The sequence below is a fragment of the Petaurus breviceps genome, unplaced genomic scaffold (assembly GCF_028583685.1).
Source record: "Petaurus breviceps papuanus isolate PSGF00001 unplaced genomic scaffold, PetGlider_PUasm1.0 118, whole genome shotgun sequence".
Classification (NCBI taxonomy): Eukaryota; Metazoa; Chordata; class Mammalia; order Diprotodontia; family Petauridae; genus Petaurus; species Petaurus breviceps.
In genome coordinates this window covers 9,680,030-9,707,290 of record NW_027185616.1, presented here as the reverse complement: position 1 = coordinate 9,707,290, position 27,261 = coordinate 9,680,030, and the positions used below count along the sequence as shown (strand labels likewise).

The 27,261-nt window shown below is 36.3% G+C and overlaps 1 protein-coding gene across 3 annotated transcripts in view; it reads right to left on the bottom strand.

The window, feature by feature from the left end:
- The window catches only part of PARN (poly(A)-specific ribonuclease), a 200,433-nt gene that overhangs the window by 142,238 nt on the left and 30,934 nt on the right, over positions 1-27,261 (bottom strand). For all 3 annotated transcript variants that reach the window (XM_069085981.1, XM_069085988.1, XM_069085997.1), the window contains 5 exons: positions 17,513-17,556; positions 14,301-14,343; positions 13,828-13,903; positions 11,555-11,665; positions 11,163-11,232 (listed from right to left, as the gene is read on the bottom strand). In XM_069085981.1, the coding sequence (XP_068942082.1) occupies positions 11,163-11,232; positions 11,555-11,665; positions 13,828-13,903; positions 14,301-14,343; positions 17,513-17,556 (344 nt within the window). The remainder of the gene's footprint in view (positions 1-11,162; positions 11,233-11,554; positions 11,666-13,827; positions 13,904-14,300; positions 14,344-17,512; positions 17,557-27,261) is intronic.

Below are 27,261 nucleotides of genomic sequence, written 5' to 3'. Positions count from 1 at the left end.
TCAACACAATGATTGCTCAAGGCAGTTAAGTCACCAAGAACTCTAAACACCCATGGGTTAGTTTGTGAAAACAAAAATTATCTTTCTTTCAATACAAACAGTAAGTTCTTGGAGTACATTTCTCGATTTTGAGACTGTTGTTCCTTAATACAGGATAACAATGGATCCTTAAAAAAACCTACTCACCTGCTTGCTTTGAGCAACTTATGCCCAGTGAGTATAAGGCAAGGCTGCTTTCATGCATTTCACTGCTAATCTCCACCTAATGGAGAGGATGAGCTGCTAAAATATGGATGTGTGGGCTGATATTATTTTTCCAAACAAGGCAGAATTAAAGTAAACATATTAAATCAATACTTATATTGAAGAGAAATTTTTGTAAAGCAATAAAAGCATCTTCACCACATCATGACAGCTTGGTGTTTGGACAGTCTCATACTGCTTTCTAAGTGTCAGTACTGCTGCTGATGCCAGGGCTCTAGGATGAGTTCAGGTGAGTGCCATTTAAGGTTTCTCACACAGACTAACCTTCAAACACAAGGCTAGCTTATTTAAAATCAAGTCCTTTGGGCAATTAGGAACAATAATGCAAGACAACAGATGATAACCTAAGACAAACCTTTCCGTAATGGTTTCTTGAAAACAAGTACTGATTCAGACATAGTCTAAAAAATCAGAACAGACACAATAATGAAGTCAGACAAGCCAGAAAAATAAATTAATAAGCAGCGCTTTCCTCCTCCCCCTGCCTCATGGCAACCTCCGCTTATAAATTAATCTTGAAGTACCTATACTAAGATGACACCTGAGAAGTCTTAGGTTAGTGGTTTGGAGCAATGAGAGAAAAAAGGCAAAGGGGCACAAGGAAGAGGAGACAGCTCCAATAAGTATATGTGAGACCAATGCTTAGTGTATTGAGTGGTAACAAATTCAGCAGGCTTCACTCCTTCCTCGAACTTTTCTAGAAGACTGTACTCATTACAACTCATCCAAGTACTTGCTTTTGAATATACCTTTGCATATTTTTGCAAAGACTCCCACAATGGACTTCATTCCAAAAGTGTCTGTTTATCTAGGCTCATTTTATCTGGAAATGAATGTGTATGGCAGCGGATTTGATGGAGCTTAAAAGCAGGTTGAGTTACAACGCCCATGGTTTAGGTTACACTTCTGAAGATGTCTAAAGGGTAAGGATGGTGATGCATCTAGTTCCCCTGTGCTGATACCATTAAAAGAGCATTAAACCAACACCCTTAAATTCTGGGATATTTGCTTCTACAGCATGTTGTGGGTGAATGCCACCTATTAGCTTGCTGCTTTCTCCTATCTTGCCTGTCTACATCTTCTCCTGAATTCTGCCCCCTAGTAATGACCAAAGCGTCCTGGAAGATGGTACTTGAAAAGCATTGCTTAAGCTTTATGTGCTAACTCTAGAAAATAAGCTGAAGGAGAAGATCTAGCTGCCATTATCTTATTTCCTCGTAATCCTAAAGAACCGCAAACAACATAGAAGGCAGGTGGTTTCTTCCTCATAATTCAATTTTGTATTGAAATCTTTTAAAGTAAAATACAGACCACCATGAAGTATTCTCTCAAAAAGCTCACTGAGTTGCTCTTATCCTATAAAAGAAGACTTTAGAGAGTTGAGTACTTCGGCTCTTTCCCCTTCTGTCAACACACAACCCAAAAATACACAATTACACCAAAAAGTTTATATGCGGCACCAACTGACAAGAAAAATGAGATTTTCTCTCTGACTTTCCCCAGTGACAGTATTAAGTACTTATGACTTGCCCTAAATCTATAACAATATAAAAGTTATACTTAAGTACAAAATTGTTATACAGGTAAACTTAGAATTCTTTATCCAATAACTTAAAATATGAGAGTTTATGTGCCTGAAGATTTAGACATCTTTCAAGGGAAGGCAGATGAGAAAGACGAAAGGAACTAGATTCCTAATTTCATGCATATAAGGAACTCATGGTTTGGAAACTTCCTCCTTATGCAGAGCCACTATGACTTACGTCCTTAGAGAGCTGCTCAGTTCTGGGAAATACTAAGTGTCTTGTCTCCAGTCTTTCTGACTCCAAGGCATTCCCTCTATTATTCACTTCACCTAAACTTAAGATAATTAAATGTACACATAAGGGTATTTAGAGTACAAGTAGATTTGTGCTTTTGCAACACTGAGATGCCTGAGACAAAACAAGGTGCCTAATATGAACAAACAGTGGTTCAAAATCTTCTTTTCTTCAATAAATCAAAAAGTACTTATTAATTATATGTATTTACAAATACTAGTATTTATCACTACCTATGTGTCAGGCTCTGTAATGGCACTAGGGACACAAAGACAAAAATCAAACAGCTTCTGCCTCCAAGAAGCTTTCATTCTCTGAGGAAATACATGTCCACATATACATATATATACAAGATAAATACACAGCAAATTGCACAGAAGGAGGCATTAGCAGCTAGGATGAGGAAAGATCTCATGTAGGAAGTGGTGTTTGAACTACGCTTGGCAAGGATGTTTTTAAAAAATACTATAGTGAACAAGACTAAATAAAGCATTTCCCTGTGTTTTATATGATATAAACAAGAAAGGTATTTCATGAGAAAAAGTTAGGGATATTCTTCTCACTAAAATATTAAACATGGAAATTAAGTATCAATAACAGTGACAGCATATGACAGTTTTAGGTATGGAAAGAAACTTAATTTCCTCTATTTTACTCTAAAATTCCTCTGACCTCCCTGTTCAGGGGTTTTACATACCAACACAATCCCTTGAAACAGCTTATAAACTGTGTCAATACTTGCCCCACTGTTCCATAACCAAATCAGACTGGGTAATGGTAGTCAAAGCAATAGCTGTGTGTCTCAAATACAGGATGGAGTGAGGCATATAGAGAGTTAAAATATAGTCATAAAGTCAACCATAAGTAGATTTTCTTTACTTTGATTTTTTTGTCAATGGCTAGAGCTAAATAGCAAACCACATTTAAAGAGCAGCTTTGGATACAAAGCACAGGTTATATATGGAGATGGAAAGTTGAAGTCCAAGGTAACAAAGAGACCCATCATATGAAAATGAAAATGTCTTCTTGGTATAGGATTTCTAGATTCTATCTCAGAGAAATCTATGTCACAAAGTACACTGCAGCCAAGTAGTTCCATTTGGTAACTCATGCAATGTAATTTGCTTAAATATACATTTGGAAATTTTACACTGAACAAAAGTCATATTTACAGATATGCAGGATGTTTTGACATATTATGGACTCAGGCAAATGAATATTTAGAAAAAGAAACTACGGGCAGCTAGGTGGCGCCGTGAGTAGAGCAGTGGCCCTGGAGTCAGGAGGCCCTAGGTTCAAATTCCGCCTCAGACACTTAACACAAAAATTAGCTGCGTGACCTTGGGCAAGTTACTTAACCCCAATTGCCCTCCAAAAAAAAAAAAGAAAAAGCCACTACATTTTAGAATTGTATTTAAAGTTGTGAAGGCACAGAAACAAAGATTATGATGACACAATTAATTTTAAATTGTATTATGAGTCAGCACCTCATTTAAAAATGTTATGTGCTATGCTAATCTTTAAAGGCAGACCCAGGTATTTTGCTGGGAAAGGTATTGTCATAGCAGTGAGATAAATACTGATAGTGAGAATTGGTGACTCTCCCCTTTAACTCTTCCTTTCCTTACTGCAGCTCCTTTTTATTGCTGGGGAAAAAAAAAAGGAATAAAAAGGTCAAGTGAAGGAGAATTCCTTTGGCTTTTAGTTTTGCTTTTCTCCAAATTATAAAGGGAATGGGGGAAAGTAGATACTTGGCTTCCCTAAAAACCAGGGCTATGTCACCAAAACAATGTGACTTTGGGCAAGTCACATCATCACTTCTGTGCGGCATGGATGACAGCTATCACCTCTTTTTCCTCACTATATATACTGTCATATTTTCACATCAATAAAGTCTACAAAAAGATGTCTAAAAGGGAGCTCTCAATTTCTTGACTGAATAGAAGCTGTGCCCTACAGTAACAACATCCAAAGAGTTAAGAATTGCTCAGTAATAAGGAAATGTGTTTTTTTTTACAAGGTACAGTGTTTTAAATATAAAATAGTTTCAATATTAACTTAATACCTGAAAAATTCCTGATCTAGTCTTTATTTACCAGTAGAAAGCAATATGATGTAATTTTTCAAAAGAAATATTTTCATATTTTTCATTTTTCTAATGTTAACTTATTTCTAGTCAGGATCTGTTCCTCATCAGAATGAGCATGCAAATGCCAAATCGCTTTAAGGAGATTTTCCTATCAGAGAGAGATTTACAGTTAAATGTTATCAAGCACAGCTCTCCACTGGAAGAATGAATATTCATTATGATTCCCCAACATTTATTCTATTAATATCTCATACTTATATACAGCTTTCAGGTGTACAAAATGTTTTCTTCATAAAAACCCTGTGTATTATTATCTCTAGTTTTTCTCAAGACTGATGTTGATGGAGGTTATATGATTCCCCAGGGTCCTAGAGCTGTTAAAAACCAGAGCCAGGATTGAAACCAAGCTCTCACTCCAATTCTAGCACTCTTTCGACTGTGTTACAAGCCTGCTTAATAGTCTTCTAATTCTCACTAGCACATACTCATATAGGGCAAAGTAGCTACAAACTTCTGTTATTGCTAATGATGTGAAGTCAAAAGGTAAGAAATCCCTTAACTTCATTTCAAAGAATACGATTCAGGAACCAAAAAATGTATCTCCTAAATTCAACATTAATACATGAAATTAAATAATTCTCCAAAAACTTCCTGAATTGCATTAATTTTTAAAGTAACATTTTGAAAAATGTGTTCTAGATCACAGCAATCTTAGATTCTTCCATTACATACCTACCAATCTAAATAGTGAGGTATTGCCTCAAATTTTATAAGCAGATGCTGAATGAAGAAATATTCCTCAAGTGCTAAAACGGCACCGTAACTTTACTTCCACTTCACTGTTCACAACCAAGTCGATTCTTTATATTGTCATTACAGTTATAATTCACCACCAATCATCCTATTATGTGTCATGTAAATCAAATTCTCCCAGCACAAGTTTTCTTCAGTTTCATCAAAAATAATCTTTATTCCATAAGATCATATTTAATGTATAGCCATTCCTTCTTGTTTCCTAGCATCCTCTCTAAGCTGTACTATCTTCCTTGTGGCTTCTTAGTCTTCTGTGTCTCTACTGGTCCAAAGTCCTCAAAACATGAAAAGGAAATAAAACAATCTCATCTCAGGCAACAACAATAGTATAACACAAAAACTACATGAAGCAAATACCAAAATCTTTTTTTTTAATTACACATACAAAAGTCAGCTCAAATTCTATAAAAACTATAGTCTCCTTCATAGACTTTTGGCTTATTTGAACTAGACAGGATCATGGAAAGCATCTTACTCCCTCATTTCAAAGTTTAGGAAACTGAAGACCAAAATGGTGATGTGACTTGTTCCAAAGTCCTGCTAACTATGTTCAGTTAGCAATAAAGTTGGGACCCACGTCCCAATCTCCTAATTCCACTGCCAGTATTCTTGACATTTTGCTCTACTGATTTTTAGAGAAGCAGAGCAACAAAGAAAGACAATTTTCTAAAAAATAAGCTGATAAAAGGCTGTCTAAAATTCCATGACCAAGATTCAAAGTGTCCCAAAGAAACTCATACTGAAAAAAAAAGATTATTTCTCATAAAAAATGAGACAGGAATATGATTTTGTACTTTCTATGGTACAATGAAATATGAAAGCAAAGAATATTTTTAGCCTGTACCAGACTAAAAGGATCTTTCCAAAGGATCTGCTTTAAATCTATTTTTCCTACATATTGATGAAAACTAACCAAGGCTATAAAAGAGAGTAAATCTTTTCCATACTACAAAAGTCTCCAAGATAAACAGGAGAAAATGTTATTAAAAATAAACCCACCATTAGTAGTAGCTTGAACTTCATTTCAATAACTAAAATATAACACTATCCCAATATTTTTACCCTGCCCTCAAAGTCAAACAAAACAAGGACTTCGTGTGGAAGATGGTTGGTGGGACCAAAAGCAAAATGGTGCAAGGTAATGAAGCCTTACAATAAAACTCCATCTAGAAATGTGGGAGTTAAAAAGTCCTTCTAATCCATATTCAGTCCTCACACACTGCTTAAACTCCAGTTATTTAAAAATTCCCAGAAGGGATCATTAATAAAAAACGAATGAGAATGCTAATTTGAGATAATGGAAAATAAGCTAGGCTTGAGGTTTTGTGTTTTGTTTTGGATTGAGGTAAGTGGGGTAACAGTGAGGGGAGCCATATTTATTTACTTACAAAGTAAAACTTACACTTGTACAGTCTGCTGGCCACTCAAATGGTATAAAGAACATATGCATAGTAAATTTTGTATTTACTAACAACTGATACAAATATATGTACCCTAAGAATTTATTCATATCAATAAAAATTTATATATCCACAAAATAACAAAAACCACAGACGTGCACGAAAAGCTTGCAATGATTGCTGAGTATTTTTCCTCGAAGAGACAGTTTAATAAATTAACATCAAGATTTTAAAGACAGAAATTGTACCTGTATTTAAGAGGAAATGTCCTATCAATTAGGATAAGGTCAATAACAACATAAAACAAAACGTACCCAAAACCATTTGAATTTCTCCCTATCTAAACAGGTTAAGAACAGTTGATTATACTTGATTATCTTATCCTAGTGCAGTATGACAAATTTCGTTTACTACCTCATTTCAAGTCCTGGTTGACTTTCAAATGTCTCAGAAAAAAAAGAATGTCTTAACATAAAGGGGAAAAAAACAATGAGAAATTAAACAGGTTAAGCAAAGCTTTATAGAGAGATTTCAGAGATGGTTTCCCCAGTGAACCTGCTCAATCACTTTTTTGTACCCATCTACATTTACTTAAATTGCCACCAAGCTGATTGTTCTTTATTACAATAAAATTCTGTGCAAACAGTTTCTTTAATTATATTTGCTATGACATTAAGTCAAATTAAATGTATTGCAAATCTTTAAGGAAGGAATGCAACTTATAAACTTTCTCTTTTGATAGATCTGTATATATGGCTGACAAGGAAATTCAGCAGGTAAAGCAGAAGTTACATATTTACCACATTCACAGGGACTTACTGCAATGGAAAGAGATAACTAAATGTTTTAAAAAATTAATAAAAGCTATTCTTCTACTAAGAACTATTATAAAATAAGTTAAATTCAAGCAGAACTATAAGATGGCTGGCATTAAAGCTTAAGAAATTACTTAATGGTTCTTTTTATAGAATATGCTGTCACCCTGCCTATTAATTAAACTGTTTTAAAAGCACAAAATGGTAATCGCTGTAGTATATGCACATAAAATAGCAGATAACAGTTCCTGGCTTTTGGGATATCTATTCTTCCTCCCTTTGCTATATAATTTCAGAATCTATGATCATTCTGTCTACTCTTCATTATCTACGCAAAAGAGTTTGCAGAATAAAAGTGTAAGCAATAGAAATGTTTAGCCTTTATAGGTAAAGCATTTATGTGAAGTTTCTAATTATAAATTATTCTTATCTAACTATATGTAACGTGCCATCCTTAATATATTAAAAATGATATCAAGGTGAGAAAGATATATATTTTTTTACTTATTCTCCCTAGTACTAGTGATGGGTTTGTGCTGTTAAATCACACTTTTTCAGCAGTCTATGCTAGGATAAACAGTGCATATTTGTAAGATAGCAAGGTCACATGTGGCCTACTTAGGTCCTTAAGTTTAGTCTTTTGACTGAATCCAAATTTTACAGAACAAATCCTTTTATTTTTGTTAATACATTTTTGTTTGTCTTTAATATTTATGTTTTATTTTTTAAATGACTGTATCTTAAATACCAAAGAATAAAATAAGTTTCAATGAAATAATCCTCCCAGATTGAACACCATAATTAGAACATTAGTAAGCCTTAAGGACTAAATTGACGGCTGCCATGCTAATTATTTAGTTTATAGGGGTCAAGTATGCCAGTTGGTTATCAGCTTTTGACAACAGCGTACTGTGTTTCTGTTTGAGTGGAATTTGCAAACAGTTGCACAACTCAACAGTATTTTTTAATTCTGTCTGCTTAACAGCCTATCATGTCAAAGAAGACCAAGAGAATGCTGAAGCAAGAGAACACATTTTTTCATGAGGATTGGGAACTGCAATATTATCTTGTTTCTGCTAAAGACAAAATGATTTGTTTGCTTTGTGATACTACAATATCAACATTAAAGAAATTTAATGCGCATCAGCATTATAACACTCATAAGGACCATAAACATTCTAAATTAGAGGGAGAGGTGCAAAAGGTTGTACTGAAGAAATTAAAAAGATGAAAAGCAAAAGCAAAGACAATTCTTTCAGGCAGCAATAAAGCAGTAATAAGACCTGGAAATAATGCCACTGAAGCAATTTGTAAAATAGCTTATATGCTTGGGAAAAATGATGTAGAAATGATGTAGAAATTGTGAAAGAATGCACTGTTAAAGTTGTAGGATGCTTAGACCCCAATAATGTTTCAAAGTAAGAACAACTGCCTCTTTCAAGGAGAACTATAACTGATAGGCAGCATGAACTAGCCTTCAACTTAATAGAACTTCACGTAATACTTCAAATATATATATTATTCAAATGCTTTGGAATTAGCTGATACTACTGACTTGGCATAGGTTTTACTTCATTTGGGCGGATAACAGATTTTCTTTGCTACAAAGAGTTACTCAGCTTGGGCACTCTTGAGAATAGAACACAGAAAATAGCTATCTTCAACAACCTTCATGATAAATGTCATGAAGTTGATAAATTTAGTGAGAATATGTACAGACAGAGCACTCTCCATGACAGGAAAACATGAAGAGTTTATTGCACAGATAAAAAAAAGTACTAACAAATACAGATGCTCTCATTTCTTTTCATTGTACCTTGCAAGAACAAAATCTCTATGCCAAAGCTACTATTTTAGGTGATACTTTGCAACAAGTTATAAATATTGTTAACGATATTTGTGCAAATGCAACACAGCATCATCAGTTTCTAACATGCTAAAACTGAACAATGAGTGTGGATTTGCCATATATTCTAAAGTGTATTGGCTATCACAGCGATAGGTGTTAGCCAAAATTTTATCTCTGCAAGAGATAAGTCAAGTCTCTGGAAGAGACAAGTTAAATTTTGTAAAGAAAAGAATCAGAAACGTGAATTACTGAAAGAAGATTTCTATAGGAATGCTGCATTTCTACATATCATGTCAAATCAAAACAACTTGAATATTTCTTTGCAAGGTAAAACCAAGTCTATATATGGTATGTGACCAAAAATTCAAGCATTTTGAAAAAGCTATCTTTTTTTCAAAACACTTCTTTAAAAGCAAACTTCAGATGAACATTTTCCCCAGTTAGCAATGATGATCAGGATGATATATATGAATCATTTGAAGAATACGCAACTGTTATAGACCTATTAATAAGAGAAAACAATGAAAGTTTCACTGATTTTGAGAATCATGACATCATACTCAAATTAGCTTTTCAATCTCACCTAGCTGATATCACCAAGGCACCTAAAGAACTACAGATGAAATTGATTATGCTCTCAGTAGATGACATTTTAAAGTCACTGCTTGATGCTAAGAAAGATCCATTTGAAATATGGGAAAATGCAGTAGAATACCCATTGAAAAATGCTTTTTTGCTTTTCAACCGCTAATTGCTGCAAATCTACACTGTCTTACCTAACCCAAATCAATACACCCTTAAGGTCACAAATGACTGACACGCATCTAGAGGATCAACTGAAAGTACAGACCTCCATGCTGCAACCAAATACTCCAATGCTTTCCAACAAAAAGCAGACACAAAAAAGTCATTAAAAGGTTAGTTAACTTTAAAATTAATAAACAGTTTAGTTTTCTGAAATTAATGAGTACACAGTAGTTAGATTTTTACAAAATTATGTACATTTTAAGTATATCCAATTGAAGTTTCTTGAATGCAGCGCCTTACTTATTACAGCTGAATATTAATGTGGCCTTCCAACATGAAAATGTTTCCAACCCTTGGGCTAGCATATGTACTTGAAAGTAATAAAATAACAATTCTTTGAAAAGGTTCCAAAACTCCAGCCTTTTTCAAAATTCAATGACTTTCTTCCAATTAGGACAAATTAGTGGGATTTTATTATGATAATACAATCATAATAAAATCAAAAACTATAGAAGAGAATTTGTGGGATTTTTCCACATATTCTCTTAAACAGAGCTTAAATATATAACAACTTCTGAAAAATCAACCTGTTTTATTCAAGTGACCTATTAATATTAGTTAATTTTAACCAATTTAGAGATTAAATGTAACTGCAAAATCAAAATACTTCAACTGGAAATAATCAAGCTAAATGGAAAAGCTTTAATTATGCTTTTATCTTTAAGAATACCACTGTAGGGGTGGGTAGGTGGTGCAGTGAATAGAGCACTGGCCCTGGAGTCAGAAGGACCTGAGTTCAAATCCAGCCTCAGCCACCTTAACACAAAAACTAGCCATGTGACCTTGGGCAAGTCACTTAACCCCAACTGCCCTCCAAAAAGCAAAAAAAAAAAAAAAAAAAAAGAATACCATTGTATTTTGAATTATCTTATATTTTTACCAACTTTTTAAATAAATATACTAGCTAAGTTTAAAATGATCCCAAAAAACAGGGGCGGCTAAGTGGTGCAGTGAGTAGAGTGACGGCCCTGGAGTCAGGAGGACCTGGTTCGGATCTGGCCTCAGGCATTTAATACACACACAAAAAAAACCTAGCTGTGTGACCTTGGGCAAGTTACTTAACCCCAATTGCTCTCCAAAAAGCAAAAACAACCAAAAAACAACAACAAAAAAAAATGATCCTAAAAGCTTATCTTATCATTTTAAAAAATAACTTCATTTCCACAGGTAAGCAATTACTTTATCAAAAAATAAATTCTCCTTAAAAATAATCCCTGATCAGCAAACCATTTATTTTCCATGATGCTTAACTCCACTCTTATTTATGGCAAATAATTCATGCACTGGGACCCATGGGTTACTTACTTGTTAAAAAAAGGTTCAATGAGTTTTGATCTGGCAGACACATGAATTTTTGGAGGACTGAGAAAAGAACCTAATGAAAAAAAGAGGTAGCATATTAAAATGATCATGTACATGAGGTCTGAAAATTCAGGTAAAAATATATACAAGTCAACAAACAAGTTTGGTAAGGGATGAAAGTACTCATAATAACCAAGTTCCACACTGATTGAAGTGCTCAAAGAGGGAAAATTATTCCATTCTCTGCTCAGTTCTCCCACATAGCTTCCCTTTCTACTCTGACTTCTACCTCATATACCCTCCCACCTCCAAATGAGTGAGTCATAGGAAAAGGTGGACAGGCAAGTCCTCCCCCCCAATTACATGAATTAATGATATTGACATGTATATGATACCTAGGAAATTAGCCATGGAGATGAAACACAGTCCTGTAATGTACGCATCATAGCCTGCTTCATGGAGCTGTTCAGATGCAGTATCATAACTTGGAAATCCTTCTGCACTTTCTAAAAGGAAAGAAAAAAAAGGTTTTCCCAAGGGTGTCATGAAACATAATGATGCCTCCTTTGTACACTGAATTCCATCATGTTAATAATCTCCACAGAAACATCTTATGAGGCCATAAGATAATGCCTTAAGAAACTACTTCAGTAGTTTAAATATTTCCTATTTCTCCCACAGTCCAAGACTTACTTTGATGTGGTTAATGAGATTCCTGACGAGAGCTACTATCCATAGTAATATCAAATGCCTTACCTACGCAATAATATTAACTTTATCAAACAACAAAGATTTTAGAGTATCTAATTTTCAAATATTTCGATTTATAAGCCTTAGAACTGAGAAAGTTTATCTCCACCTGATTTTAATGGTCAATACCTTAGAAAATGCAAAACTTGCCCCCCCAAAACCAGAAGTCAAATCTCTAACACTGCCAACCAATAAACACCCTAATGACAAAAATTCTATATCTGAAACCATCCAAATTCATGAAAATATTTCTTACTTTAGAGATTACAATAACAAGTAGAACCCAAGCTAACAGGACTAAATGTGCTGAAAAGTTAAAGACTAATGACTAATTCAAAACATTTCCCTGGGAATTTTTGTACTATATCTCCAAGCTTTAAGCAACAAAAAGGTAAAGCACAACTGAATCCAAAATATACCAAATCCTTCGAATAATGTTATGTCCTCAGGATCCATACTATGGAACTATCTTACTGAGAAGGCCAACTCAAAGACCTTTTACTATTTTATTTTAGTTAGTTATCCTGGGGTTGAGAGAGGTTGGGAGGGACGGAGTAATTAAACCTATTTGGATGAAGTCTACCTGAGACAGTTCTGTCTTACATTGTAAAAAGAGGCATGGTAAAGTTCCAATATGCAAGCATAAAATAGCACACAAAAATAGATATAACAGAGTTTGACAAATCAGTATAGTATTCCCTTGATCATTTAAGATAAAAGCCAGGAAAGCTACAAAATTAAAATCAAGTGGTAGTTTCAAAAAAAAAAAAGCATTTTTTAAAATATCAATATAATGTTCATTACAGAGAATTTCCTAACCACCAAAACATATTAAATAAGAATACTTTAAGGTGTGGCTAGGTGGTGCAGTGAATTGAGCATCGGCCCTGGATTCAGGAGGACCTAAGTTCAAATTCAGCCTCAGACACTTGACATACTTACTAGCCGTGTGACTCTGGGCAAGTTGCTTAACCCCAACTGCCCTCCAAAAAGCAAAACAAAACAAAAAAAGAATACTTTAAGCCATTTTGAAACTTTTGTCTTTTCAAAAATGTTCCCTATCTACGTAATTTAATTCCTTAAATCTCCCACCAGATCAATTTCACTCTCACATACACACATATTTTCCAAAGTCAATTAGGAATGATTTAAACCTCTTTCTTTCTTTTTAGCCCCTTTCACTTGGGCTAATTATCCATAAAAAGAAACAATTAACTATAATCTGGGATGCTTGAAGATACTGTACTTTGAAAGTTATAATGCATTAGTCTACAACTGATGACTAGAAATTTTCAGTTAAAATTAAAGAAATCTAATGAAATATCTCTGGAGCACATAACAATGACGAAATTAGGCCAATATAAACAAATTATGTATACGGTTTGGAAAAGAAATAAAGGAACTGAGCACAGCATAAACACCAGATGTACTAAGAACAAATATTTCCCAATCTGGAAGCGTTCCCCTATATGCTGCCTTGCTTACCTGCCCTACTTCTAATCCCATACCAGGTTAACAGAGGGTCTGGGGATTTCCATTCTTCTCTGTCTAGAGGCACAGTTCTCAAACTTGCCAAGAACACAAAAAATTATAGTGTCAGTGTTTAATCATAAATAGTTATTTCTTTAGATTAAAAGGATTTGCTTTGGAGGAAAAAAAATCCCTTTAACTTCTGGAAATATGCCACCAGTGTCAAGTGATGATACATATAAATTTGAATTGCTTCTCCTTAATGATCAAGCTATCCAACTAAAAACACATTTAAACAGGATACAGACACAGTTAATCAAAAATCAACCACACAATATTGGTTTTCAGCTAGTGAACTCTACAACAGTTTCCATTCATTAAAGAGAATATCAATTATGTTTATTAATTCATAATCCAAAGGCTTCAATTTTTTGCTTAAAACTCTTACCAACTTTAGGGGGACTGAATGGTGCCTCTTTTAATCGCTTTTCCAGTTCTGCAAGGGATGTGTTGTTAATAATATCCTGTAAATAGAAGCAAAGAACAAGCAATTATTTATGTATTTAGCTATATTTGATGACAGTTAACTACTAAATATGATGTACTGCCACCTTATGTCCTTTAGTGACACTCACAGCTGTCAAAGTTTACTAAACATGCTAAGCAGGCAGGTTTTATATTTAGTACGTCAGATATAGCTTTAACCAGAATAGGTCTTTTCTAGATGAGTCTATTTCTACAGTACTGTAGTGGGTAATGGTAATGCCTTTGCCACAATACTTAATCATTTCAATTATATGACAGGCACTTGAAAAATGTCAAATGGTTACAAAAATACCTCAGTTACAAAAGGTATCAGGTTTTTTTTTAAACAGGAAAATTGTGAAAAATTGGCAATGATAATTCAGATTTGGAAATTACCTTAAAAGGTTGTGTGCTTGCCATCAGTTTAGTATCCAGTAACCTAAAATTTAAAAATGGTCAAAATGTAAACAAAATGTAATTGAATACCAAAAAAAATTAATTTATTTCTTATTTGGATGTGATCCTCTCAGAATTTAAAAAAAAAAAAGGCTAGTGTTGTCAAAGGCACTAATCTTCAGATTCAAAGCTTTATTCCAGTTATGTGAATATAAATTTGGTAGAACTCTTACTGTAAATTACTAAACAGTTAATGGTAGTAATGCAAACAGAGGTATTTGTTGGAAGAGCTTTGCCTCTGTAGTATTGCTTCTAGCAGTGAATTGACATGTTATTCTTCTACCAAAAATGTAGAGAGTACAATGATTTGATCTAAGTTAATTCAACAAACAGTAATTAAGTGTCTGTTACGTGCAAAACACCACTATAAGAGCTAATGATACAAAGAAAGACAAAATCAAAAAAGTTCCTGCTCTTAAAAAGTTTATACCATTCTAAGAGATGCAATATTTATACACATATATAAATACAAGATAATTTGATGATAGAGAGCAGACTTATACATAGGAGGATCATCAAAGGTGGCACATGGGGAATCAGGGGTAGGGGTTGGAAAAAAAACCCTTTATTAAGAACCTTTAATGTGCCAGGCACTGTGCTAAATACTTTAAATATATTATCTCAGGGGCGGCCAGGTAGCACAGCAAGTAAGAGCACCAGCTCCAGTGTTGAGAAGACCTGGAGATCGAATCCCGGGCTCAGACACTTAGCACCCACCCAGAAACACCTGGCTGTGTAAACTTGAGCAAGTTACTTAACCCCAACTGCTTAGGGGCGGCCAGGTGGCTCAGCGAGTAAGAGCACCGGCTCCAGTATCGGGATGACCTGGATCAAATCCGGGCTCAGGTACTCAGCACCACACCCAGAAATAATAACTGGCCGTGTAACCTTGAGCAAGTTACTTAACCCCGATTGCTTTAAAAAATAAATAAATAAATGAATGAATAAATGTGTTATCTCGATTGATCTCTGTGAGGTAAGTTTTAAAGGATGAATTTAGAATAAGGACTCCAAGAGGGAGAATGGAAGAGAGAACATTTTCCAAGCATGGGGCAAAGGCACAGAAGTAAGAAACAAAATGGACAGTTCAAAGAGTTCATGGCAAAACAATGGATAAAGAGGACCACAGAAAATAAAAGACGACAATGATCACATAAAATCAAAAAATTTCTGTACAAACTAAACCAATTTAGTTAAAATTAGAAGGGAAACAGTTACTGTGAAAAAATCTTTGTGGTAAGTGTCTCTGATGAAGTTCCCATTTCCAAGATATATAAAGATATCACTGAAATGTATAAGAGTGAGAGGCATTCCCCATTTGATAAATGCTCAAAAGCTATGAACAGGCACTTTTCAAAGGAAGACACTTAAGCTATGAATAGCAATATAAAAATTGCTCCAAATCATTAATTAGGAGAAAAATGGAAATCAGCAAAGATGACAAAAAAGGAAAATTAAATTGTTGGGATGGGCTATGAGAAAATGGGCACCCAAATGCACTGTTGATAGAGTTTTGAACTGGTTCAACTATTTTGGAAATATCTGATACCACACTCAAAAAGTCCCCTAACTGTGAATACCCTTTGACTCAGTGATACCTCTAATATATCTATACTTCAAAGAGATCAAAGAAAGAGGAAAAGGACATTATAACTGCATTTTTTGTAGCAAAGAACTAGAAACTAAGGAGTTGTCATCAACTGGGGAACAGCTGAACACATTATGACATATTAATACAATGGAATAATATTTTGCTGTAAAATGATGAAAGGGATATGAGTTTAAAAAGACCTGGGAAAATTTGTATGAACTGATGCAGTGTGAAGTGACCACAATCAGGAGAATTTATTCAGTTACGATGACACTGAAAAGACAAAACCTTTGAAAGACTTAAAAACTTTAATCAAAGCAATAACCAACCATGATTCCCAAGGGCTAGTGATGAGTTATGCTACCCATCTCCTGACAGAGGGGTGACGGACTCATGATGCAGAATGAAACATGTTTTTTACACGTCGACAATGTTTAAAATTTGTTTTGACTGACTATGTATATTTGTTACAAATGTTTTTATTTTCTTTGAAATTAAGGGAAGATTAGGAAGAAGTGAAAATAAATGCTTGTTAACTGAAAAATTAAAAAAAAATTTTTTTTAATGGCCAATTCAGGGAAGACCAAGTAGGTCAGTTTGGTTGTATTACAGACTGTATGAAGGGGAGTAATGTACTTACTAGAGAGGCAGAATGGAAACAATGCAAAGGACTTTAAATAACAATCTGAGGGTTTATATATTTTTTTAATCTTCAGATATTTTCAAGGACAGAATATTCTCATACTATTACATACTTTCCATTACTGTTAACTGTTACTACCCTACTTTTCAGTTTGAATTCCTATATTCATGAATAACATTAAAATTGTTGATACTACAACTATAGTGCTATATGGATGAGAAATTTTAAACATTAACTCGTGTAACATAAAAACTTACTATTTCCTATCACAGAAAAACGATTTCAGTGTATGAGGTAAAAGAATAGCACACCTAGAGCAGGTTAGCTCCATTTAAGTCTCTTCTAGTCCTCAGATAGTCAAATCTGAGTTTCATCTGATAGAAAACAAGTCTGAAAACACAGAGGTGTGATTAATATCTGACCTGGCATTTCCTGAAGTAAAAATCAACTTTAATTGTTCAAAGGCACCAAAATTTGAAGGCAATGAATTTAAGAGCTAAAAACACTTAGTTCTTGCCTCTCTACAAAGTATTCTATAGAGACTATTCAATATTTATACAATTCAATAATTTTGTAAGAAATCACCATCTCAGAAAATTTGCTCAGTTCTCTTCATTTCAGAATGCACATGAAGAGAAAGAAAGATAAAATATCCTCTTGCACCCTAGATTCAGTGCCAACATCTATGTTGTCCTGTTTTGAGAATTCTTAAAATAGGAGTTCCAAAAATAAATAATTACAAAGCTAAAATTTTGAAACCATCAATAAATAATGCAGAACGAATAAAAGTCTATCAACTTATTCTTTCAGCTCACAGTCCTACTGAAATTACAGTATACATATAGTATATCCCCAAATAAAATATATCTGTGGCAAATACTAGTTCATATGAGAGATAACAGTGAAAAGAATGCTTACCTGGGGAAGACACATGTTGTTACCTCCTTAAATTCATTTAAGTCCTAAAATGTAAAACATCAACTCATTATAGCTAGATTGACACATTCTATATTCATAATCATAAACTGTTACATTCAAAATGAAAAATCCAATATCCAGAAACAAGGGCTTTGCCCTTTCTGCGGGAATGTTTCCAGAAACTTTCCAAATGAACTGTGGCACCTCAGAAAGGCACTTTAAAGTAAACAACTTTAAAATCTATTTGTTTGAGATTTTATTTCTTTTTTTTTTTTTTTTTAGCAATCAGGGTTAAGTAACTTGCTCAAGGTTACACAGCTAGTTATTTCTGGGTGTGGTGCTGAGTGTCTGAGCCTGGGATTCGATCTCCAGGTCGTCCCAACACTGGAGCCGGTGCTCTTACTCGCTGAGCCACCTGGCCGCCCCTATGAGATTTTATTTCTTAAGAGTCTTTGAAAACTCAAACTTCAAACAATGTGTGCTTACAAAATAATAGTACCAATGAAAAACTTGAACTAATTATACAAAAAATCCTGATGTTTCTGAAAAAAATTCATAAGGTTATATATATATACTTCTACCGTGTTTCCCTGATAATAAGACACTGTCTTATTAAATTTTTTGGAAAGAAAAACACCAGAGGGCTTATTTTCAGGGGAGGGCTTATGTTGTCCTGCCTCAGCTCTCCTCCGCGGCACTGCTCTCAATGGCGCCAGCAAGCAAATCACTGGGGAAGAACAGGATGACGCGCTCACTGCTGCAGCTCTGATTGGAAGCAGCTCGGAGCGCGGCATGCGTTTCACCGGGGGGGGAGGGACGGTGCATACAGAGGGTACTGTAATGTAGCGTGTAGCGCAGGGGATCACCTTCACTACAATAGCAATCTCAATAGGGCTTATTTTCGGGGGAGGGCTTATTTTAGAGGAATCTTACACAGTAAGGGGAGGGCTTATTTTCGGGATAGGTCTTATTATCGGGGAAACACGGTATAGACCCATAGCTGAAGTAGCAAAGCATCCTAAGGAAAAGACAGGAAGCAGCATGTGACAGGGCTGCGCAACCACCACCCTTGATCACAATTCTCCCCTCAGACACTGATGAAGACAGGCCAGGATGCTCAACCCAAGAACTTAAGGAATAGCAATGCTTCCAGCTAAATGCCTACAGTCATCCTGGGAAACATCCCCTGTGAAGATTCAGCCTGGCAACTGCTCCTGCAGGTGCTACAGCTACTGAAGACCCAGAAAAGAAAGGGTTTTGCTATCAAAATCTTTGTCAAATGGTTCAACATCAGAAATTGGTAAGATTTTATCAGTGGAAATGACATTAAAGAAAAGATATTAACATTTGCTTTGCTGCTGAGGACTATGGTACTTTTTCATCAAGTGTTGTCTTCCCATTAGAATGTGAGCTCCCTGAGAATATGGAGTGTGTTACTTTTCTGTTTATATCCCCAGCACTTGGCACAATGCTCTGCACATAGTAAAATGCTTTATTCATTCATTCTAGATTCTTCCATGTGACCAAGAAATCTGATTTTAGTAAGAGGTAACACCTTGTGCCTTTATATAAGACCAAGTTTACATTAAGAAAATGAGTTTATATCATTCAGCAAAGACATATTAAAAAGCAGGATACGCATTTAGTAAGCATACAAATTACTCTTTAAGATACTTGTGAAAGTCATTCATGTAAAAACATATTATCTCCAACTATTCAGGCTACCTGGACAATTACTAAAGCAACACTATTAGGCTAGGCTAAAATGAGACATTTCACCAACAACCTCTCTGTTGACCTTCTATCTCCCATCTCCATCTGCCCTTCAGATACTGCAAACTGGATGTCCAGCAGACAACTTAAACTCACCATGTCCAAAAGAAACTCATTATCTTTCCCCCTAAATCCACCCTCCTCCTACCTTCCATATTATTGCACAGAACACCATCTTCCTGGTCCCTTGGGGTAGTAACCTAGGAGTCATCTTGAACTCAAGATTTATCCTCACCCTATATCCAATCAGTTGCATAAGGCCTTTAAATTTCACCTTTCCAACATCTCTCTCTCCTCTAACAGTCCCACTGTTCCAGTGCAGGCTCTCATCAGCTCACACATGGTTTATTGCAATAACCTGCTAATAAGGTCTGCCCCGTGTCTCTCCCCATTCCAATCCATCCTTCACTCAGCCACCGAAGTGATTTTCCCAAAGCACAGGTTTGATCATGTCACCCTCTACTCAATAAACTCCAGTGGTTCCCTATTAACTCCAGGAGCAAATACAAAATGCTCTAGATAGCATTCAAAGTCCTTTATAACCTAGCTTCCTCCTGTCTTTCCAGTCTTCTAACACCTTCCTTCCTTCCACTCTTTGTTCCAGTGAAAGTGGCCTCCAGGCTGTTTCGGTAACAAGACATTCATGTCTTGGCTAAGGGCATTTTTCTCTGGCTGTCCCCCATGCCTGGAAGGCTCTCCCTCCTCAACTCAGCTTCCTTCCCTGGCTTCCTTTAAGTGCCAACTAAAATTCCATCTTTTACAGGAAGCCTTTCCCAATCTCTATTAATACTAGCACCTTTCCTCTATCATTTCCTATTTATCCTGTATATGTTGCCATAGATATAGACATACACAGATACACACACACACACACACACACACGTTTTCTCCTCCATTTCATGATGAGCTCCTTGAGAGCAGGGAATATCTTTTACCTCTTTTTGTATCTCTAGTACTTAGACAATGCCTAGCGGATGGTAGGTATTTAATGTATATTGATTTTGATCAGAAAGGCTAGAACTGAAATGAGACTGTTCTAACTCTGAACTAATTAGCATACATAATGACAATACTAGACTGAAAGTCATATTCCTAACCCCACTACACTATTATTCAACATTATTAATGTTTCATAGGAACTTACCATATCCAATTATCTTTTCAAGTTCTAGAAATATCAAAATTATTCTATTTTTACAATTAACAAAAGGAATAAGCCTGGAATTCTGGCTAGCTTTTCCAAGACTACAGTCAACTTCCCAGGAAGTACAATGAAAAAGTAGCCTGAATATAAATCAAAGCAGAAAAACTTCCGTAACAATTCGTAACAGCAATGACACAGCTCTACAAACGACAACCAATACAGCCCCTAATCATGTGCATTCTCATAGAACACGCCCCAAAGCCCAGAGAGGCTAAGTGACTTGTCCAAGGTCATACCACTTGGTCATGGAAGAGCTAGCACCAGGATCCAGGTGTGAATGCTTGGCGTTCTGCTACTACTCCAAGCTCTATGCCAGCAAAGGACATGAGATTAGCCAAGTGCGAAGCAACAGAACAAGTGACGGCGGAGCTGCCCATAAGCAGCGCAGAGACGAGAGACCCTGCAGCAGGAGTGTTCACGTATGCTTTAGAGCCGCTAGGATCATTTTCTTGATTACTGGGAACGTTTTAGAAAGAATGCGTCTTCCCACATGAGCTGGACTAGAAGGCAGCTGATTCTATAATTAATACTGTGACCATAACACAGAGCAGAATTCTAGATAAGGTCTCACCTACTCTTTAGGCAGATACCAGAAAGAATTCATTATAAGGCAATTTCCTAGAAAAAAGTTTCCACAAGGATACCAAAGAAAGTATGGCGCTTATAGCACTAAAATAACTAGGAAGTTAACACTAACTTGCATTTACATACCGTGTTTCCCCGATAATAAGACACTGTCTTATTAAATTTTTTGGACAGAAAAACACCAGAGGGCTTATTTTCAGGGGAGGGCTTATTTTAATGAACACTGACAGCAATTTTAATAAACAGGTAAATGTTTATTAAAAATGTACAAAAAAATGTACCTTTATTCAATAAAGAACCGGATGACGCGCTCACTGCTGCAGCTCTGACTGGATGCAGCTCGGAGTGCGGCGTGCGTTTCACCGGGGGGGGGGATATGGTGCATACAGAGGGTACCGTAATGTAGCGTGTAGCACAGGGGATCACCTTCACTACAGTAGCAATCTCAATAGGGCTTATTTTCGGGGGGGAGCTTATTTTAGAGGAATCTTACACAGTAAGGGGAGGGCTTATTTTCGGGATAGGTCTTATTATCGGGGAAACACGGTAGTACTTTAAGGTTTAAAATATATTTTCCTCATAAAAACCTTGTGTCTTAAGTTGTTACAAGTATTACTCTCCCCATTTTACAGATGAGAAGCCTGAGGTCCTGAGAAATTGCTAAAACCTCTCTTTCTTCTAGGGAGCTCATTTTATTTCAGACATTATTTTCTTGATTTCCTTCTTATGCAAGAACAGAGAAACTATCAGTAACATCTGACAGAAAAAAATAAACAAGCAGATTGACTTATTCAGATACAAAACTATAACAGAGTTAGAACCCAAACTCAATTGTTCTAAATACTTCCTAATCTACAAAGCCTAGTGTTCTTTTAAGTATAATCTGATGCCAGATTGTAGTAATTAAATTCCTTCATCCAGAAAAATATTTTGAGTATCTGTGTCCACGGTGGGTTAACAGACAGCCCACAGAATCAGTCACAATATACTGGGGACAGGAACAGCAGATGAACAACGAGCAATTCTAAGAAATAACTGAAAAAAAGAGTGAACTCAAGCATCCTTAAGAAAATGTACCATGGTTGGGCCCCGAGTTTTGCTCATAGGGCCGCTCAGGGAAACAGAGGGTGGTGGCTAGAGCATCCCTGGGACCCTGGTGCCTACTATTATGATGAGTGTCATCCAGGGAGTCACTGGCATCTTTATCCCATTCTTCTTCTCTAAAGATACGAATTAGGATATTACCAACACCATGATGGCAACTGATACAATGTCCAACTATCTCTTTTGGCCAACTGCTATTCTGGACCGGCTCAACTCTCTCTTTGAATCACAGCTGAAGCCATCTGCTGTCATGATTATCACATACTGGTCTTGAGGAAGAAGACAACCTAAGCAATCCTCTGTCATCTAGGTAAGAAAGAAAATCCTCACGATGTTAAAGCACCATCAACCTGAAGACTGATGAAACACCTGTGTGGAATACAGGTGCCTTAAACATCTACACTCTAGATGAATGCTGCCGCATTCTAAAGTCCAGTATTACCTACTTCCTTATCTTTTTTCTAATTACTCTTTTTTAAACTGCGTGCCAACTTTACCTAAAGTATATGTCTAATACCTAAAAGATGTTTGTACTTTTCTGAATCAAAAAGATATTGCTTTAATGAGATGTAGATTACTCTTTCCCCCGGGAATCTAAAGACGTGACAAATGGGTTTAAGACAATGGGTTCTCCATTTTCCCCCCATTATCTGCACTAAAAATAAGTAATGTATTTAAGTTGTATGTATGGCTACAGTTTCGGGAATCACAAGGAGATATTGTTCAAAGGAAAAAATCTTCCTAATGATGTTGAAACTGTAACAAGGAGTATTTTCCCCAAAAGTTCATCTTAAATTTGTCTCCTCTGGGAATTTTTTCCTCATTTCTATGAAGAAAAAAAAACAAGATGTCCCATACTTTCAATGATACCAAGCTATTCATTTTCATAAAAACTCATCTTTTTAACATCAATATTCTCCTTATAATATGACCAAAAATAATGGAATACTCCATTTCACAAGAACTAAAACTGAAGGTGACCCACAAAGCCATGAAAAAATATATGAAGGGGGGCGGCTAGGTGGCACAGTGAATACAGCGCCAACCCTGGAGTCAGGAGGACCTAAGTTCAAATCTGGCCTCAGACAGTTGACATACTTACTAGCTGTGTGACCTTGGGCAAGTCACTTAACCCCAATTGCCTTGCCTTCCCCCCCTCCAAAAAAACAAAACAATGATTCCAAATGCAAGGGGAAATGCTCAAGTCTTTTAAAATCAACTAAAATATCTTAGCAATCACTGAAAAAAAAAATGCAAAAGACTTAAGTAGACTTCAGTATTATTTCTACACACACAATATATATACACATATATATATAGCATAAACATACATATACATTTGTATGTATGTACACGTATTATACTCACGTACATGTATGTGTGTACGTGTGTGTGTCTGTGTAATGATATCACCAAAGATACATGACAGAAAAATGAGGTAGGTTGGTTAGGTTGTCAGAAGAAAGATAAAAGACAGGCAGACAAGTACTACAATAGTTTCAAGGATATATTTAAAAGAACAAGAAGAAAATCTCCATTGTGATTTAAGAAAGACACAAGCAAAAACTGTACATAAAGGATGAAACAGTGTGGTTGGTTTGTAATGTGCACTAACCAAAAGAAGTGTCCATATCAAAGAGATAACAGATAAGAAGTATATATGCGGGGTGGAGTCAAGATGGCGGAGTAGAATCGGGACTCCCACAGGACTCCGGCTCTCACCTCCTCCAATTCATGTAAAAGGGGACTCTGAACAAACTTTGGAGATACAAAACCCACAAAATGACAGAGAGAAGCCAACCTCCCGCTGAAGACAGCCCAGCAGGCCGGCAGGAATCGGCCAGCGCAGCGCTCTGGGAGCCGAGCCCAGCCCCACGCTGAGGCTTTAGCCCCAGGGTGGGCCTGACCAGCCGCTGGCCAGAGGGACTCCAGATCAGCAGCAGCTGTGGCGGTGCAGAATTATCAACACATAGATGCTAAGGACAAAGTGAGAGGTCAGTGTAGCATGGACTTTCAGATCCAGTAGTTGGGAGTGTCAGCTTTTGCCCCCGGGGCAAGAAGCCGCCCTGCAGCCTCCCCCACATTGCAGCTTCAGCTCCCGGTCTGCAGACGGTAGGGGGACCAAGCACCAGTCTGAGGAGTAATCTCTCTTGCTTTAACCTGCTTGGATCTGGATTGCAGTCTAGGGTGGAGGTCCTGGGGTGTGTGTCCAGCTTGCCAGACCATGTGGAAGCCTTAGAGAGGGCACCCATCTAATACCTCCGGCAGCTGAGAAAACCCCAGTGTTTGGGACGGAAGCTCCCCTGTCTGGTGGCAGAGTCCTACTGTGGCAAAAAGCCCAGGGGTCAAGTGACTGAGGGGCGACATGACCAGGCAAAGGAAACAAAGCAGAAAGAAGATTCCAACATTAGACTCCTATTTTGGGGACAAAAAGGAGCAAAGCATGGAACAGGAGGAAGACAGTGAAGTATGAATTCCTGCACCAAAAGCTTGAAAGGAAAATACGAGCTGGTTACAGGCCATAGAGGACCTTAAGAAGCAGATAAGAGAAGTGGAGGAAAAGTTGGGAAGAGAAATGAGAACAATACAAGAAAATTATGAAATGAGAATCAACAGCCTGACAGAAAAATAACACCTTAAAAAATAGAATGACTCAAATGGCAAAAGAGGCTCAAAAAGGCAATAAGGAGAAGAATGCCTTAAAAAGTCGAATTTGTCATATGGAAAAAGAATATCAAAAGCTCACTGAGGAGAATCATTGCTTCAGAATTAGATTGGAGCAAATGGAAGCTAATGACTTTATGAGAAATCAAGATGCTGTTAAACAGATCCAAACAAATGAAAAAATAGAAGGCAATGTGAAATATCTCATGGGAAAAATCACTGACCTGGAAAATAGATCCAGGAGAGATAATTTAAAAATTATTGGACTACCTGAAAGCCATGATCAAAGAAAGAACCTAGAAATCATCCTCCAAGAAATTCTCAAAGAAAACTGTCCTAATGTTTTAGAACCAGAGGGCAAAATAGAGGTTGAAAGAATCTACCAATCACCTTCTGAAAAAGATCCCAAAAAGAAAACTCCTAGGAATATTATAGCCAGGTTCCAGAATTCCCAGATCAAGGAGAGAATATTACAAGCAGCCAGGAAGAAACAATTTGAATACTGTGGAAACACAATCTGGATAACTCAGGATCTGGCAGCTTCTACACTGAGGGATCGAAGGGCTTGGAATGTGATATTCCAGAGGTCAAAGGAGCTGGGATTAAAACCAAGAATCACCTTGTACCCAGCAAAACTGAGTATCATGTTTCAGGGAAAAATATGGTCATTCAGTGGAATAGAGGACTTTCAAGCATTCTTGATGAAAAAAACCAGAGGTGAATAGAAAATTTGACATTCAGATACAAGAAGCAAGAGAAGAATGAGAAGGTAAACAGGGAAAAGAAATCATAAGGAACTTATCAAAGTTGGAACTATTAACATTCCTAACACAGAAAAAAGATCATTGTAACTGATGAAACTTTTCTCAGTATGAAAATAGTTGAAGGGAATAGAAATGTGTGTGTGTGTAGATAGATAGATAGATATAGATATGTCTATATCAGAGGTATATGGGCATATGAATACATATGTGAATGTGTGTATATATGTTTACAGGTATACATAGATAGAGGGCACAGGGCCAATTTAACAGTCAGGGATGATACTTAAAAGGTGAAATTAAGAGGTGAGAGAGGAATATAATGAGAGGAGATGGGGAGAGACAGAATGGGATAAACTATCTTATAAAGAAGAGGCAAGGGAAAATGGAGGGGAAAAATAGGAAGGCAAAAGGGAATGGGTGAACCTTATTCTCATTGAATTTGGCGCAGGGAGGGAATGACATACACACTACATAGGGTATGTCACCCTACAGGTGAATAGGGGGGAAAGGGATGAGAGGGGATGATGGAAGGGAGGGCAGGCTGGGGGAGAGGAAAGTTAGAAGCACCCACTTTTGAAAAGGGACAGAATCAAAGCAGCGAATAGAACAAGTGGGAGGTGGGATAGGAGGGAGGGAAATATAGTCAGTCTTTTACAATATATCTACTATGGTAATGATCTGTATTAGCTACACATGTACAACCTATACTGAATTGCTTATCTTCCCAGTAAGAGTGGGCGACAAGGGAGGAAGGGAATGAATCTGGAATTCACAGTCTTAAAATAAAATGTTTAATATATATATATATATATATTCACATACATATATATACTAGTATTAATACTATTTTACATGTAATTGGGAAATAATATATACAGGCACTGGGGCATAGAGATCCACCATGCCCTACTGGAAAAGTCGAAGGGGGTATGGGAGAAGATATGGGAGAGAGCAGATTGGAGGAGGGGATATCCTGTGGGACTGCTACTGTGGGGCGGTGGGTAGGGGAAAAATGGGGAGAAAATGTGTAACTCAAAATCTGGGGAAATGAATGATGTAAATCAGAAGTTAATAAAGCATTTGAAAAAAAAAAAGAAGTATATATGCAAGGCAATGTGTTGATGTTACTGGGAACAGTACAATGAATACAAAAAGTCCCATGCCCTTAAAGAGCTAGCAAACTATAAAGTATCAAGAGATCTAGCCAAGGAGCAAAGTATACAAAACCAGGAGAACATACACAACTTCAAGTAGAGATGGAAAGACACTACAGGATTTAAATGCTGTAGATGCTCATCAGATTATGGTTTTGTGATTTTACTTAAATGTCTTTCTGTGTTACACAAGAGGGTTCAATGGGGGAAAGGATAATATATGTGGAAAAGATTTTTTTTAAGTATTAATTAAGTTCTTTTTTTAAAAAGTAAGAGGTTGCCAGGACAGAACTGAAAAGGAAGAGAAGAGACAAGACTTGGCAAATAACTGAGTATGTTAAGTGAGAGAGAGGGAAAAGTAATAAAAAATCCCAGTTATAGAATGATGGAGGATGCAGAGGATGATGATGATTAATAGCAACAGATACATTAGGGAGAGGAACAAGTTTCTGAACACAGGACCACAGTTTCAGAGCTGGAAAGGATTTATAGGACATCAGG